General features: G+C 41.4%; 1 protein-coding gene across 4 annotated transcripts in view; it reads left to right on the top strand.

Annotated features, from left to right (window-relative positions):
* Nucleotides 1–16,610, top strand: part of SLCO5A1 (solute carrier organic anion transporter family member 5A1) — a 243,107-nt gene that overhangs the window by 219,305 nt on the left and 7,192 nt on the right. For all 4 annotated transcript variants that reach the window (XR_004627811.1, XM_034668159.1, XM_034668160.1 and 1 more), the window contains 3 exons: nt 9,778–9,937; nt 12,328–12,569; nt 14,617–14,681. Coding sequence is in view for 3 of the 4 variants with exons in the window: in XM_034668159.1 (XP_034524050.1) it covers nt 9,778–9,937; nt 12,328–12,569; nt 14,617–14,681 (467 nt within the window). In the remaining variant the exon portion in view is untranslated. The remainder of the gene's footprint in view (nt 1–9,777; nt 9,938–12,327; nt 12,570–14,616; nt 14,682–16,610) is intronic.

Raw genomic sequence — 16,610 nt, 5'->3', positions numbered from 1 at the left:
CTTACCACTAGCTGAAATTCCCTTGTTTAATTATTTGCTCTGCTCATGCTTCCTGTTTCTAAAATATGAGCTCGTCAAGAACAATTACTGTAGTGGTCTCCGTAATAGTTGCATCCCCACCATCTGAAGGAATGCCGGATGTTTGTTGCATGAAGGAAGCAATGGATGAATGAATGTCTTAGCCCAGGGCTTTGTTCATTCATTACATTAGGCATCCTCTGAGCCATCTTAATCTAACATGTCTGTCTTCTTTACCACAGAGAAGTTTTCTTCTGCTGTAGCTTTACTCACTCTCTCCATTTTCTGTGCGCTCACCAGGACTCCTGCTAATCTGATGTTGGAACTTACAGACTGGTTGCCTTGTATGTGTAGTTTGTTCTCTCATATTTCCTATGGTCTTTGCTGTGAGAGATTCTTCCATACTTTGTTTTCTATTCTTTATGTAAATTTTTTTAATTTTGAGAATAACTTTTATCTTTGTTGTATTCTGAGTATTACCTTTTTGTAACTTTTTTTGTCCTTTTAAGGAGTAATATCTTCTCAGGTCTGTGTATTTAATTAGATTTTTTCCTTTACTTTGTTTTTATGCCTCACATTTTGCCATTTGTTGTTAAGGGTCAGTTTTTCTGTTTGTTTATTCTCGGCTTTACAGGTTGATAAGACTCAGTCTACCACCTTTCGGGTTATGTGCCCCACCCTCACCCCCATACAAAAATGAGGGAATTTTATTCTCAGTTGTCAACATCTAGAGTAGAAGCTTAGCTTTTTAAATTTCTTCCAGTCTCTTTAGAGAAGAGCTTTCTGGAGAATGTCTGGGCTCTGCCGTGGGGGTGGAGGTAAGTGAGTATGAGAATGGAAGGGCCCACTGATACAGTTTTCTCTCCCTCAAACCCTAGCTTCATCCTCACCTTTGGCTTCTGCCACATCTGATGACTTTAAACTCAGAACCTTGTGGAGCCTTGTGGAGGGTGCATGGGACAGGCCGGCTCTTCTCCAAGGTGGGATTTGCTCATCACACAAACTTATGCCTACCCACTTGCTATTTTCATGAAATTTGGTGTCACTCTTTCCATTCCTCTTTGCTAGCTTTATTCCTTTTAATCTTACTTGCTTTAATTTTAAGTGCATTCTCAGGGAGGGAAGGCAGACTCATTGTCATACCTGCTTTTAAACTGCAAGTGCCCTCAAGACTTTAAAGCCCTTGCTTAGTGCCATATCTGTCTTGCCAATCCTGAATCAACTGATTCTGGACGCTCCAGCACTATGGGCAAAAATTATATAATTGTGCTGATTGGCTCCATTACAAATTTATGAGTTCCAATCTTAGCAGGCCCTCATCTTTGCTGAGCAATCCATTTTGTGGCCCTACCAACTTCTTTTCCTATGCCCTGTGATGGTTGCATTTTTAAAAATTCTTTTCTTCAAGTATTCTATCTTAGTCTTGTTTTTCTTGTTGGACATCCCAGATTCTGTGTTAGTGAGAAAATAGAGTTCCCCATAAAGAACTTCTTGACCTCCTCTCCCCTTTCCCCCCAAACTCCTTTGTCAAAGATGGTTTTATTTTCAAAGAAAAGTACCAAAGCCATCCATTTTCTAGCTGTGTGACCTTGTAAGAAAATTGCCAAATATTGTTGAGTATTGGTTTCCTCATTGTTAAATTGGTGATAATGTCAGTCACACCTAGTTACAAGCATAATTAAAGTAAAACACATGTAGTTGAAAAATTAAAATACTGCAGAAGGGTAAAAAATGAGAAGTCAGCGTCTCTTTCTTCCATCCTCAACCTCCCGTTTGAAGCATTCCAATATTTTAAACAAATGGTTGTGGTTTTGATTTTGAGGATTGTATTAGGGAGGTTTTCTGATATTTCCTAGTGCAGTGTCCAACCTGTAGTATGTGCTGAAAAGGTTAGTTTCTTGTCTCTTCTCCCTTGTGTTCTAGATCATACAAAGCTTTTCTTCTTTAAACTCCCTTTTCTTCAGTAAAAGATGAATGAATGTCTGACATCTACCTCTGTGCAGGGATGTTATTCATCTAGTGATGCTGAACTTGTAAGAACTTGATGAAAATAAACATCTTACTTATCTTAAGCCATGATTTATGGTATACTTCTTCTCACTTAATTGTATTCAATGAAGAAAAACTTGATTAGCTGTGCTGGAGGCTGTTTCAAGCATCCATTCATTGAAGCAACCTGGCTTCATCAAAGTTTATAAATTAGCAAAATAAAAAACCAGTTTCCTTGGAGAATTCCTTCTGGGAAGATAGTATACTAATATTGATAGTATAGTAAAATTGAATTAGTATAAACACTTTTGGGTGGTGTAGACGCACAGGCTTGGCACTTTTCGAGTAGCAGTTCTGTGTGAAGAATAAGGGGACCCTTTCTCCAAGCAGGGTGTGGGTTACTTTGCAGCCTCTCCTTGCTCCTTTGGCTGGGTGCTCTTGTGCAGTGTACAGCCTGCTCATCGGTATGGGTTGGCCTGTTAAGTAAAAACTGTTTTCTGTTCTGTATGATTTTGAGGCTTGCCTATGGGATTTCTTTTTCACCTTTAAAGCCAATAAAGGGAGAAATGAAGGGAGTGTCGGTGAAGAGGGGAGTCTTTGTTAGGCATCTGTTTGGCTCAGGTATGGTAACTGGCACTTGTTTATGTATATCTTTTAAATATAATGCTTACAACATTACTGTGTGTATTATTACCCACATTTTAATTAAAAAAAACCGGGCTTAGAGATGAAGTGATTTGCCCCATGTCATCAGTTGATAAGGAGTAGAACTAAATGAAACCCAGACTATCTATTTCAGAGTTTATGTCCTTTCTGAAAACCAAACGCAGGTGCCGTTTTACATTTTGTATCTCATATAAACACACCCCTAAGCCACCCACCACCTCCTTACCAAGAGAGCCACCGAGACTGCATCTGTCTCTGGCAGTCGTGCCCGTTTCCTCATATTTGGTGCATCTGAGTTACAAGCATAGTGCTGTGTTCTGCACACCCACTTTTTGGCTCGGTTCTGTTGAGTCAGCCGTGGTCTTGCCACATACTAGCTGTGTGAGTATGGGGAAATTAATGAACCTTTCTGTGCTTGGCTTCCATATCTTTAAGGTGACAATACTGATAGATACTATCTTGTTGAACCATTGTGAGGATTGAATAAAGTGCTCGGCACATTCCTTACCCTCTGTGTCTCCGTTCCCTCATCATTAAGATGGGTTAATAACAGTACCAATCTTTTAGAATTATAGAGAGGACAAGATAGGATAAAACCTATACATAATAAGCAATTGATAAGTAACTATTTAAAATGGTATTTTTTTCTCATTTGAAATAAGAGAAAGAAACTCAGAAGGCTTAAATAACGCTGAGTCACACAGTCAGAAAATGGTAGAACTAGAATTTGAACCCAGGTTTCTCTGATTCTGAATGCGATACTTTTCATTATTAAAATATTCTGAAAGAAGAAGAAGAAAAAAAAACACAAAGAAGCAAGCGCAGTGTATTGGCCACTCTCATTTATTAAAGCTTGGATGAGAAGCTCCGGGTTCACCGGAGGGTGACTCTTCAGGACGATCCATCTTTGAATTAGCATCAAGTGCTCAAGTTTGAGATGTTTCAGAAAGATGAACTTTTCCTGTTGAGCCGAGATGGAGTCATAGTCTTTTTGCAGAAGGCACCTGACATGTTATTAGTGGTTCCCCTAGAAAATTCATCGACAGATGAATGGATGAAGACAATGGAATATGATTCAGCCTTAAAAGAGAAGAAATTTGGCAATATGTGACAAAGTGGATGAACCCTGAGGACATCATGCTAGGTGAAATAAGCCAGTTACAGAATGACAGATACGGAATGATTCATTTATATGTACCTAAAATACTTAGGGTGGAATGGTGGCTTGAGGAAGTGGGAAATGAGGAGTTACTAATCAATGGACATCACGTTTCAGTCAACCAAGGTGAATAAGCTCTAGGGATCTGTTTGTTGTACGCCACTGTATCGTACACCTAAAATTTGGTAAAAGGGTAGAGCTCATGTTAAATGTTCTAACCACGATAAAATGTAATTGAAGAAAAGAAATTCAGATTTGAGAATTTGATGATTTTTTTCATAATGAAAGATCCTAGGCACTCTGGTTAATACCCTGGCCCATTTCCAGCTCAAGTAATTACATTCCCAGCACCCACTGTTACCTTGTAGCTTTTTGTTTGTTTTGTTTTTTGTTTTTTTCTCTTTTTTAGAGAGGGTGAGGGAGGTTGGATGGGCCAAGGGAGAGAGAGAATCTCAAGCAGGTTCCACACCCAACACCGAGTCTGATGCGGGGCTCCGTCTCACAACCCTGAGATCATGACCTGAGCCAAATCAACAGTCGAACACTTACCCAACTGAGCCACCCAGGTCCCCTCCCTGCCGTTGTAGTTAGGAAGTGTATGTTGCTTCCCCTGTGCGTCTGTATTTTACACAGGCATGTCGGAATCATCTCACAGCTCTAAGAGTCAGGATTCACTGTGAACACGGTGGCTCAAATAAGATTTTTTATAAACACATTGCATAATGTGAGTTCTTTGCTCTTTACCTTTTCTTCAAGCAGTTTTTAAAAATGGGGTTGAATCTGATGTCCATGTATGAAATTGTTCAATGGTACTGAGTCTTGATAAATCATTTAATAATGCTAGCTTTATTATCTTTCATTTATCAAGTGTCATCTCTTTGAACTTAAAACTAAGATCTATTTATCATCTTCTGGTTGAAATTACTTCTGACTTGAATTACTGGGCCAGAACTTTTCCAGGGGTGATTTCTTGAGCTGTGAATTGACGAGGAAGCATTTTCTTAGTTTTCTGTGTTTGGCAGTGACTGTTGGATGGAGCGATCCAAGTTCAACCAAGTCCAAAATCTCAGAGGTTGGGATTTTTCTTTGAAGTTACTTTTCTCAATATAGTTTTATTGACCCAAAGTGCCAAGACTACAGAAACTGAATATAGCCTGCTAATTCAGACCTTTGTTACAACTTCCCCAAAATGTATTTCATGCTGTTTGTCACCACTCCTGCCCTGCCACATGGTGTATTTAGATAGTAACTGTACTCAGCTCTCAGGGTACCTCGCATTTCTGGCCACATCATTTCTAAATTCTCTAATGAAACCATTCATCTCCTCATCTGTGCTTCACAGATACCTTAACTTACTGAAGTTTTCTCCCATTGCTTTTGGTGCCATTCAGGATCTTTTATTTATTATAGACATGACTAATTTTAAAAGAAATTCTTAAAAAGTAGAGGACAAACAGTTTACAAGAGATGTTAGGTATGTGTGTCTCTGGAGTATCCTAGCTACTTTTAGTAATAGGCTTACGGTCTATTTCTAGATATAGGTGTATGATTTGATCTATTTTTGGCTCTTACTAGTAAGCTTTGTGAACTTTGACAGCATCTATCCTCTCCAATATTCAGTTTCCTCATCTAAAAGATGAAGGCACAGTCATAATAATTTTAATTCTTGTGAGGAATAAATGAGGTAATTTATATAGAGATCTTGGTGCACAATTCCTGGAGTAAAAATAGGGCTCTCTAAATGTTAGTTTTAAATGATAACGATGATTATGATGATAATAATAATAATTATAAACCTGAAATTGAACAGCTATATATAGCCAGGGAAGCATTTTAATATGAAGCCAAGAATTTAAGTGGAATCAAAAAGAAACATTCTAATTGAAGTCTTCTTGAAGGTTGAGACAAATTGATAGCGATTAAGATATTATGAGAAAGATACCAATTTTTTCCAGCTGATTAGTATATTTTGCTAAAAAGGTATTTCCTACATGAATCATATTCTTTTAATCCATTTGACTTGAGCATAAGATGCATAGATGCCCATTTGTCGTGTTTCTTGATAGGGAGACACTTAAGGGGAGGTGGAAAGATGGTTAGGGGGCTCCTCTTGGATTTACGGTGACCTATAGAAGTATGTCAGATGGGGATGTCCAAGTATTCTTTAGGTGGGATGATTTGACATACTTCGTGAGTGTGTGTGTGCACATGCCCATGCGAGAAAGAGAGAGAGAGAGAGAGGAGAGAATGAGAGAGACAGAGACAGAGAGAGATATTTGAGAGCCACTGTGTCCTTACTAACCCAGCTGTCACAGCCCCATGGTGGACATTATTACTTATGTTAGACTATGGTCTGTTTGATTATTATATATTACTTTAAATAAATGTTGATCCTTAAGCAATTGATTTAATAAAGAATGGGCAGCAAGCTTGCTCCTTTTCCCTTTTTTGTTCATTTGGTCTCCCTGTGGCTGGTTTTCTTGAAGCCTCAATGATTGTGGGGCATGTCATTACATCCCTCATAGTTTCTTATTCTTTAAAACCAGCAAGTGGTACTAGATAGTCTCAGGGACCACTCCCATCTTTCTAGTTCTTTAATTCTGCGATTCTTACAGTAAGAACTCATGTACGACTCTCAGGCTTGCAACTTGGACCCTGCAGTTGTTTGTGGGTCCCCTTGCTAGTGAGGTCTTTTTCTTTTCTTATTTTTTTTTAAAGATTTTATTTATTTATTTGTTAGAGAGAGAGAGAGAGCACAAGCAGGGGGAGCAGCAGGCAGAGGGACAAGCCGGCTCCCTGCTGAGCAAGGAGCCCGATACGGGGCTGCATCCCAGGATCATGCATCCCAGGATCATGACCTGAGCTGAAGGCAGACGCTTCACCGACTAAGTCACCCAGGTGTCCCAGTGAGGCCTTTTCCTTCACTTGGAAATTAACACTTACCTTGCCTCTGAGCTCACAGGAGCCTCTTACTTGTAAAGCTAACTTGTCAGAAGTGCTGTAGTTAATTGGAAGCGTGATGCACAGTCCTTTGCCCATGTAAGTGTGGCGCCCCATGGCCCTTGTGTGTTTTGTACTCCTGTGGTGGATTCCCTTCAGGCTCATGAAGGGCTCAGGTTGCTTAGTATCATTCAGGTTTAAACACTTGTACCCTTATTATAACCCAGCCTGTTTTCTGAAAAGGGAGTGACAGTCCAAGACATTACTATTCTTTAAAATTTATTTTCTTTAAAATCAGCACAGTGTAAAGCCTTAACCATGTTGGTATCTTTCCTTTTTTGCGCCACTCCGGCCTTTTCCCATAATGACTTTCTCGTGAATGCCCACTTCATTTCACTACTATTTATATTTGTTGCTTGTTTTGATTTCCTTAGAGCTTTATTGTATCATTTCTTTGTTTCAGACATCATGTTCTCATGAGAAAAGCAAACATACCCAGCGATGACCTGGGACTGTGCCTCTGTTTCTGGAACTCAGGAAAGCTTGTGCTTCCTGTCATCAGTGGGTTTTGATGTTTATATTCTCTTAGATTCCTTTCTCTTGAGTGGACGGACCCATAGAAGAGAGGTGTTTGGAAGCTCGTGGTGGTCATAAATGAATATGAATCATGCTCTTAATAAGAAATTCTTTGTAACTTCTAGGGGCGCCTGGGTGGCACAGCGGTTAAGCGTCTGCCTTCGGCTCAGGGCGTGATCCCGGCGTTATGGGATCGAGCCCCACATCAGGCTCCTCTGCTAGGAGCCTGCTTCTTCCTCTCCCACTCCCCCTGCTTGTGTTCCCTCTCTCGCTGGCTGTCTCTATCTGTCAAATAAATAAATAAAATCTTAAAAAAAAAAATAAATTCTTTGTAACTTCTTAATAGCAATAGTAAGAACTATACCGCATGGATTCGGAGCCTGTCATTGTTAGTGACTAAGCATACAGACATATAAAATCCCTTTTATTTGGTCATGGCTTGCAATGCAGCTCTTGAAGGGCTAGTGAGGAGAACAGTAATGGACACAGAACACTTTTCATATGGTACCAGTTAAAACAGCGCTAATCAGCGTTAGAGTGAATCATTTGGCCTCTCTGGACCTCCGTTTCATCATTTGTGGAATGTAGTAGTAAGTCTAGAATAGACTCTCACCCTTACCCTCAAGACCACTAAGACTTGGGCAGTGGGAGTCATGCGGGTCACATGGGGGTTTAAACTGTGATGGGGGCACAGATAGAGTCATCGGGGTTGTTGTGCGGGGTGGCACGGGGTTGTTCTGTGTATTAGAGGATATCTGGAAGCGTCCCTGGCCCCTGCCCACTAGAGCAATAGCACTCCCTTAGTTGTGACAACCAAAAATGTCCCCTAGGGAACAAAATTGCCCCTGTGGAGAGTTACTGATCTAGAATAACATTTTAAAAGTATACGACGAAATGATATGAATCCAAGAGTTTGTGGGCATAATTATCAAAGTCTTATGACAAAATTTCTTCTGCAGAATGACTGACATTAGTGAAGAACAGAGTTTATTTCACTTTGACCTCTTTAGAAGCCTTTCTTGATAAGGTTTATTTTTTGAAAGATTTTATGTATTTATTTGAGAGAGGGAGCAGGAGCAGGGGAGCAGAGGGAGAGGGAGAAGCAGGCTCCCCGCTGAGCAGGCAGCCCCATGTGGGACTCCATCCCAGGACCCTGGGATCATGACCTGAGCCAAAGGCAGACGCTTAACCGACTGAGCCACCCAGGGGCCCCTCTCGAAAGGTTTAAATACTGCTATGAATTTGTTCCTTTTGTTAAAATTTGAGAACTCAGTTATCAAAGTGTGAAAGAGGACACAGGAGAGAGACCTTTGAATGAAAAATGCTTTATGCGTATAGACTAAACACATAGGGTTGGGATGGGCTATGCTACTGGAGGGATGGTTGCTCAACATAGGCATTAAAGATAAGTCCTGGCACGAAACAGACATTCTAGAATATTGTTGAATGGACGGATGATGAATAGATGAATCTGCTGTTACTAACTCATGTGGCTTTGGGAACAGTATTTCATCAGTGACAAAAATGGTGCTCATAGAAGCCAAGGAAGAGGTCACTAGAGAGCCCCTTTCATTCTCCCATGGCTTCCCTGGGTCCCTCCTGGGTCCCTGCCTGCCTCTGTTCTTCTCTACAACATTTCCTTCTGCTTCTCTCCCCCCGCCCCCATATCCTTACCTGCTCCCCCCGTTTTATATTTGTTGCCTGAATTGATTGTATTAGAACTTTTCATATTGTGTCGTTTCTTTGAATCAGACATCGTGATCTTATGAGAGAACAAACCCACCACGTTGACTGTGAATCCGCATCTGGGCTTTCTGAAGGAAGGACTGAACGTTCCTCTCTGGTTGTTTGAACCACAGTAGTGATGGGATTCCCGATCTTCTTTGAAAATCACTTACGACTCAATTTCTAGAGTCCCATGTCTTTCTTTGATAATTTATTCCAGAACAATTGAAGTTTTCAGTCAGAGGAACCCATGTCGACAACTGTGATGGATGGGTTTTGTTTGTGCCCTCCTAATGGTGTTATTGATCTGATACAGAAAAGCAGTTCCTCTCTTTTATAGTTAAAGAAATCGAGGCCTGGATTTGTTAAGACAGAGAGCTTAATGTCTACAATAAGTGGGTAGTTATATGGGGGTTAGAACTGCTGAGCCCAGATCTGTAGCACCAAGATGGAAGGTAGAATAGAGGCATGATAGACCATTTGATACGGAACTCTTGAATTTATAGTACCAGAAGACTGAAACATTTTTCTTTGTGCTTTGTGTAAAAGTCGTGATAATTATCCAAGGTGGTTACTTTACAGTACCATAGCTTTGATTTAATGGGACCAGCTTTCCTAAAATGGACAAATTACTTAACGTCGAGAACTTTCTCTAGAGTTTTATTTTAGTAAATGTTGCTCATGACCTGCTTTTTTCTCTCTAGACCTTCTCTCACCATGCCTCACAGGAACCTGACAGGAAGCTGCAATGTTAATTGTGGTTGTAAAATACACGAGTATGAGCCAGTCTGTGGGTCGGATGGAATTACATACTTTAACCCTTGTCTGGCTGGCTGTGTTAACAGCGGTAATCTTAGCACCGGGGTGAGTATTTTTCACAAGTTCCTGTACTGTTGTTGATCCGACATCCTGTGACAAGGACATGTTAGAATTCATATACTAACACTCGGCTTTGGTCCCTCTTTTCAAGAAACATCAAATAACCTACAAAAGATGTCTTGACAAAAAGCCAGAGGAAAGAAAATTATGCAGTGCTATCATTTTTTTTTCCAGGGACGATTGGAGTGTGTGGGTACAGTGACTTTTTCCACATCAGCCCCCTCCACTTTACACGCTGTGCCAACTCAGTGAAACGCGATAAGGCTTAATGCTAGGTCTCCCATTTCTTACTCTGCCAGGGCCCTTGTGATGCATTTGAAGGTCAAGATGAGCACATTTGGTGCTAATAGAAGAGAATAGGAGAGCACCTTCCCTGATCAGAGTCTGTGAAGATGGGCAATAACTATTTTTCATAGACTATCAGGTTTTTTTTTTTTGACAGTAGGTGGGAACTCTTATTTTATTTTATTTTATTTTATTTTTTTCTCTTTCTTTCTTTCTTCTTTCTTTCTTCCTTTCCTTCTTTTTCTTTCTTTCTTTCTTTCTTTCTTTTTTTTTTTTTTAACTTTCAGAGTAAAGATATTTCTGTCAGTTCAAGAATAGGCTATTTTGAGAATTCCCTTCCCTGTGAATTATAAATAGGCTGTAATACTGTGGGAGGTTTTCATATTCTACTCAGTTCTTTACTGAGCCTGGTTTCATTCTTTGCATAAGAACAGATTGTAGGAGGCTGCTGTAATTAAAAAGGTTAAGGTGTAGGTGTTAAGGGATTAGACCATTGACTGTATGTTTTGGGATTGTCATATTTGATTTCGGAGTTTTAAGCTATAGTGATAAATTGAGAAATCCTGTTGCTGGCTCCTCATTATATAATTGGTGAGCTCCAGCATGTGACCAAGTTGGAAGAGACAATGAGCTCTGTCCTCAGTGGCTAAGTCCTTCCCCAGGAGTGAGCGGGGGAGTCCTCTAATGCACAGCTTCATTCTTAAAAAGAGGCCTGCAGTCCCCGGAGCACAGAGGCCAAATGGCATCCCATCCTTGTATTTGTTGCTACTTCTTCTCCAAGTGGCTCAGAGCGCACAATGACAGTGAGTTCAGCTGATGTCTTTTCGGTAAAAACAACATAACAGGCAGAAAGATTAATTGGTTGCTTTTATTTGAAATGCCTTTTTAGTTCCTTGAATTAGCTTTTTTTTCAAACGAAACAGCCAATGGTATGTTCACTGGTCCTGACCCTGCAGTCATCATGGAGGCATCATGAATTCTCTGCATTCATTTAACAAATATTTACATTAGGTCCTACACTGTGTCCAGGTTTGATGCTAGGTGCGCTCGTGGGCTTGGTTCCTGTTTTTGAGGAGCTTCTCTAATTAGAGAGCCCAAGAATTCAACAGCAGTGGAAGCAGCATATAGTTGTGACCAAAATGAGCATATGGAATGTGAATGCTATAGAACGGAGTGTTGAAAGCTCCTTATAAAAGTTTAGGTTTACACGATTTGGCCAGCAGACATTGTTGGATGCACACTTTGGATCCTTACTGTTAGCAATGAGGCTGTATTTTCACTTAAATATTATGCATATATATATTTTTTTTTAAAGATTTTATTTATTTACTTGACAGAGATAGAGACAGCCAGCGAGAGAGGGAGCACAAGCAGGGGGAGTGGGAGTGGAAGAAGCAGGCTCATAGCAGAAGAGCCTGATGTGGGGCTCGATCCCATAACGCCGGGATCACGCCCTGAGCCGAAGGCAGACGCTTAACCGCTGTGCCACCCAGGCNTCAGTTGCACACAACACCCAGTACTCACCACATCACGTGGTCTCCTTAATGCCCACCCTCCAGTTGCCCGGGCCCCCACCTCCCTCCCCTCCAGCAACCCTCAGTTTGTTTCCTAGAGTTAAGAGTCTCTCATGGTTGGGGCGCCTGGGTGGCACAGCGGTTAAGCGTCTGCCTTCAGCTCAGGGCGTGATCCCGGCGTTGTGGGATCGAGCCCCACATCAGGCTCCTCCGCTGTGAGCCTGCTTCTTCCTCTCCCACTCCCCCTGCTTGTGTTCCCTCTCTCGCTGGCTGTCTCTATCTCTGTCGAATAAATAAATAAAATCTTTAAAAAAAAAAAAAAGAGTCTCTCATGGTTTGTCTCCCTCTCTGATTTCTTCCCATTCAGCTTTCCCTCCCTTCCCCTATGATCCTCTGTTTCGTTTCTCATAGTCCACATATGAGTGAAGCCGTATGATAACTGTCTTTCTCTGATTGACTTATTTCGCTCAGCAAAATATGCCTATTTAAATACTAGAGCTATTTTAGAGCTTTAAACTTTGTCTTCATTTTCCTGTGCTTTAGGTTGTCTCACAACCGATCTTTGTTATCCCTTAGATAAGGAATTACACAGAATGCACTTGTGTCCAAAGCCGGCAAGTGATCACTCCCCCTACAGTGGGACAGCGCAGTCAGCTCCGCGTCGTTATCGTCAAAACCTATCTCAACGAGAACGGCTATGCTGTGTCCGGGAAGTGCAAACGGGCCTGCAACACCCTTATCCCCTTCTTAATTTTTCTCTTCATAGTCACCTTCATCACAGCCTGTGCCCAGCCATCAGCCATCATAGTAACACTCAGGTGAGGACAGCACTGAGCTTGCAGGTGGGTTCTACACTCACAATTGCCGGAGTACACGTTCCGAGCCGGGATTGATGCGGTAGCCTGGAGAGGAAAGCAACGTCAGATTGTGCAGGGAAGCGTTCAGACCTTTGCTTGTTGAATTTAGGAGAAGTATTTTCCCATGTCAGGAAGGGAAAGGAAGGTTGTGACGTTTCATACCCCAGAACTTTCTTTATTCAGGTGGATTCTAGTTCTGTAGTCTAGTGAAACTTCTTTTGGGTGCCTTGGGTTCCTGAAGTCTGTGCCCTAAAAGGTTCAAGTTCAGGAGCTGAAAGTGGTCGCCATGTTAGCCACACAGAGCCTGACTCCAGACGGGGCAGGAAGTCATTTGGTGAAGTGGCTGAGTCTCGGGTACAGGCAAAGACTATTATCTCCAACCTGGTGGGTAGTTAGTACCTCCGGGATCAGTGACGGTTCACGCAGGGCCTGCAATTCAAGATGTGGATTTCATGAATTTTACTGTCATATGAAATTTTGGAGTAGAACCAGGGAAAGGACGGACTGGGAGATGTAATTCTTCAGTTGTTCATGCTATGTTTTATTACATATCCCGTTTGTGGGTTTTTGCTTATAAGAGAACACAGACGTTACTTTAATGGAAGTCCTGTTAAAACGTTGACACGGACCCATTCAGATCAGTGTGTTGGCATTTGCAGTAAAGGCTACAGTGAGCAAAGGAGGGAAGGGGATGGCGCGGTGAAGGAAAAACTCGCTCACAGAGGCTTCAGGGGGATCAGGGGAGGCAGTGCAGTGAAGGAGTGAGGAGGAAAGCGAATCCGTCCTCATTCCTCCTTTACCTCCTCCCTGGCTCCTCAGTACCCCACACAGCTGGGCATCTGGTGGTCACACCTGCTGGGACGTCATTCTTAGCAAGGTGTTTGGGCTGTTGGCTGCTTCTGCACATTTTGGCTTTTCTTCTATGGGATGCTGAGTTAGACGTTTGCCAGCCAGTCCCTTTCTTGACAGTACGATAACAACACCCGGTGGGAAGGCCCATTGGTTGATTCACTCACTTCCTCCATCAGCAGGTAACAGTGGTGTGTACAGCATGGGGCAGGTTGCTAGGCAAGGATAAGGGAGGTGGGGAAAGATGGCAGGTGCATTGGTCCTGGGGAAGTGGGTACATTATACCTAGAACTCAGTGTGTATGGGACAGAAAAGATCAGGTACTTCATCATTTTAAAAAATGAATCCTTAATAATCTTAATTTTTAAACTTTAATTCTGCAAGAGATGTTAAGTAACCCAGATCAGGGCTGCCCATGTCATCGCGCTCGAACATGGCAAATCACCAGCTGGCTTCTCACTCAAAACTTCAGAAAAGGAGCCCTTTAATCTTTGCTAATTACAAATCAGTAGATTCCAATCTTCCTGCCATGTGGGAATTACTTGGAGCCATGTGGGAATTACTTGGAGGCATGTGGGAATTACTTGGAGGCATGTGGGAATTACTTGGATAGGTTTTAGGAAAAGAAGAAAAGAATGAGGTGGTGGGGAGGGATTCACTCTTTTTCTAACGTTTGGCTTGTTTTTTATACTTTTTTCTTGACTCTCCTTCTTTCTTTAACTTTTTTCCTCTATACTTTTCCTTGAGAAATCATGGGAGTAGCTTTCAGCCGACACACCTACTCTCTGGAAAGTGTAAGCAAATAGAAAAACAAGAATGCGATAGCTGGGATAAATTATTTTATCTGTTTTTTTCATGGAACTGATTTCAGAAGCTCAAAGCCACTTGTGTACCTTCAGCCATGAACCTGTGGCCCTCCACCCGTGTTTACCCAGAGACAGAGCAAATCAGAGCTTCTCTGGAGTCTTCACTGGGGAGAACTCACTCCGATTTAGCTACAGCAGCAGGCTTGTTTGGCTGTTGTTGAGAAATTCTAGTAAATCAATATTTTGGCACAGCAGCTCTGTGGTCCCCGGCTCTGCGCTAAGCTGGCTTGATTTGATGTTCGTTTTCTTGAGGCCGCTGTTTTCAAACATTTCTTTCTTTCCCTTCACCGTAGGTCGGTGGAAGATGAGGAGAGACCTTTCGCGCTGGGAATGCAGTTTGTGTTATTGCGAACACTTGGTACGTTCCTGAATTTCCACGTGTGCCTCTTAGTTCCTCTTTACAGATGGCAAATTCTCACTGTTCTTTAAAAATGGCAAGTCAATCATTTGTTACCATTAGTAGTAGCTCGGATTTTATGGGTTAACGGCAGGGCACAACTTCCTTATTTTCTGATTTGAACTAGAAGCTACCCAGTTCTGTCGTTTGATGAAACGGAACACAACAGACTTTGGAACAGTTTCTTTTTCACCATGAGCACAAACTTGGGTTAAATTCCCCAAAGCGTTTTTGGTATGGTAAGAAATATTGAACCAAGCAATTGTAATGGGCTTATGATCCTGGCATTTTTGTCCCTTTATGCCTTTTTAACATGAAAGTGATGGAAATTGGCACTCTATTATTTGCAAAAAGTTTAATTCCTTACTTCTTTACAGTAATTTTATTGGGCCAGGCAAAAAGCGTACCTATCAAGTTTTCTGAGAAAAGAAATTAAAAATTCTGAAAAGAAAAAAGAAAGATCCCCAAATTGTTACATTGGGAGTCACCTTTACTTATTAACAAGAGAAGCTCATTAGCACTGTCAGTGTATTGCAGGGTTCATTAGGGCGTGAAGAACCTTGTTCTGATTTTGACAAACACTGTATCACTCTGTGGTGTTTTGGAACAGTGCGTGGGAAATATCATGTGAAGTAGCCCATTGCCTTGATCAATTTCAGTATTTGTAATTGACTTCCCCATCAGCAAGCATATTTTTTCTTTCACAAGTGGCAGTCTGTCATTTTCCTTAGCTGTCGTTTCTCCCAGTAATCAGTATCATTGTCCACAGGACAAAAAAAAAAAAATAGGTTTTTTGATTTAAATTTTTAATTTGTTTTTCAAGGTGAAACACTTTAAAATAGTATCATCTGGGGCGCCTGGGTGGCACAGCGGTTAAGCGTCTGCCTTCAGCTCAGGGCGTGATCCCGCCGTTATGGGATCGAGCCCCACATCAGGCTCCTCTGCTATGAGCCTGCTTCTTCCTCTCCCACTCCCCCTGCTTGTGTTCCCTCTCACACTGGCTGTCTCTATCTCTGTTGAATAAATAAATAAAATCTTTAAAAATAAAAAAAATAAAAAAAATAAAATAGTATCATCTGATCCTCTGAAACATTAGTCTTCTCTGGAATTCTCCATTTGTCACTACGTTGTGGTTGGTGGCCCAGTCTGGGAGTAGGGACTTTCTGGTGCTCTTCAGAGGCTTCTAGTTGCATTGTATGGGTGACTTGGTTTGTTTTGGTTTTTTTTGGTACCGATAAAACTTTCAACGTCCCATTTTTCAAAGCCAGCTGGTGAAAGGAAATTCTGACATGCTTTGATTTGGTTAAGAAACTTGCCTTATACTTCCTGTTGAAAATCAAAAATTTGTTTTCAAGGAGGGAAATTTGTTTAGCAAAGGGGTAGTTGACCAGGAAAAGAAAAAAAAATAGGTCCTCCTTTTTGCTCTCCCTATCTTTGATGCCATGGAGTTAGGGTGGTTTCTTTTGGAATTGGAGGTAAAGGTAAGTCAACAGAGGGATGTCACGGTGTTAGGAGTAAGTGGAAGGAGGACATTTCAGGCCTCTATTTTTTAATTCAACCTTGACTTAAGTTCTGTTGATTATGAAAAGCTGTAGTTGGGCCAAAAACCAATTTCCATTTCCCCAAATTCCAAAGCAAAAAGAGAGTTTTAAGTATTTTAGTAATGTTAAATTTTAGTTATAGTGAACATACCTCATTTTGGATGAGTATAACATATTTAAAAATATATCACTTAGCCCACTGTCTTCCGTTCCTTCCACTTCTCTTCCTCCTTCTCTCCCTCCTTCCCATCACTTCCTTTTCTAAACTCTTATTGAGGATCCATGGGCTGTCCTGAGGGGTCCTTGGGATGCAAGGAATAAAAGGCTTGGCCTCTGCCATCAAGGAGCT

This window comes from Ailuropoda melanoleuca, chromosome 9 (assembly GCF_002007445.2).
Source record: "Ailuropoda melanoleuca isolate Jingjing chromosome 9, ASM200744v2, whole genome shotgun sequence".
Lineage (NCBI taxonomy): Eukaryota > Metazoa > Chordata > Mammalia > Carnivora > Ursidae > Ailuropoda > Ailuropoda melanoleuca.
The sequence above is the reverse complement of the archived record's forward strand: the minus strand, read 5'-3'. Positions and strand labels throughout refer to the sequence as shown.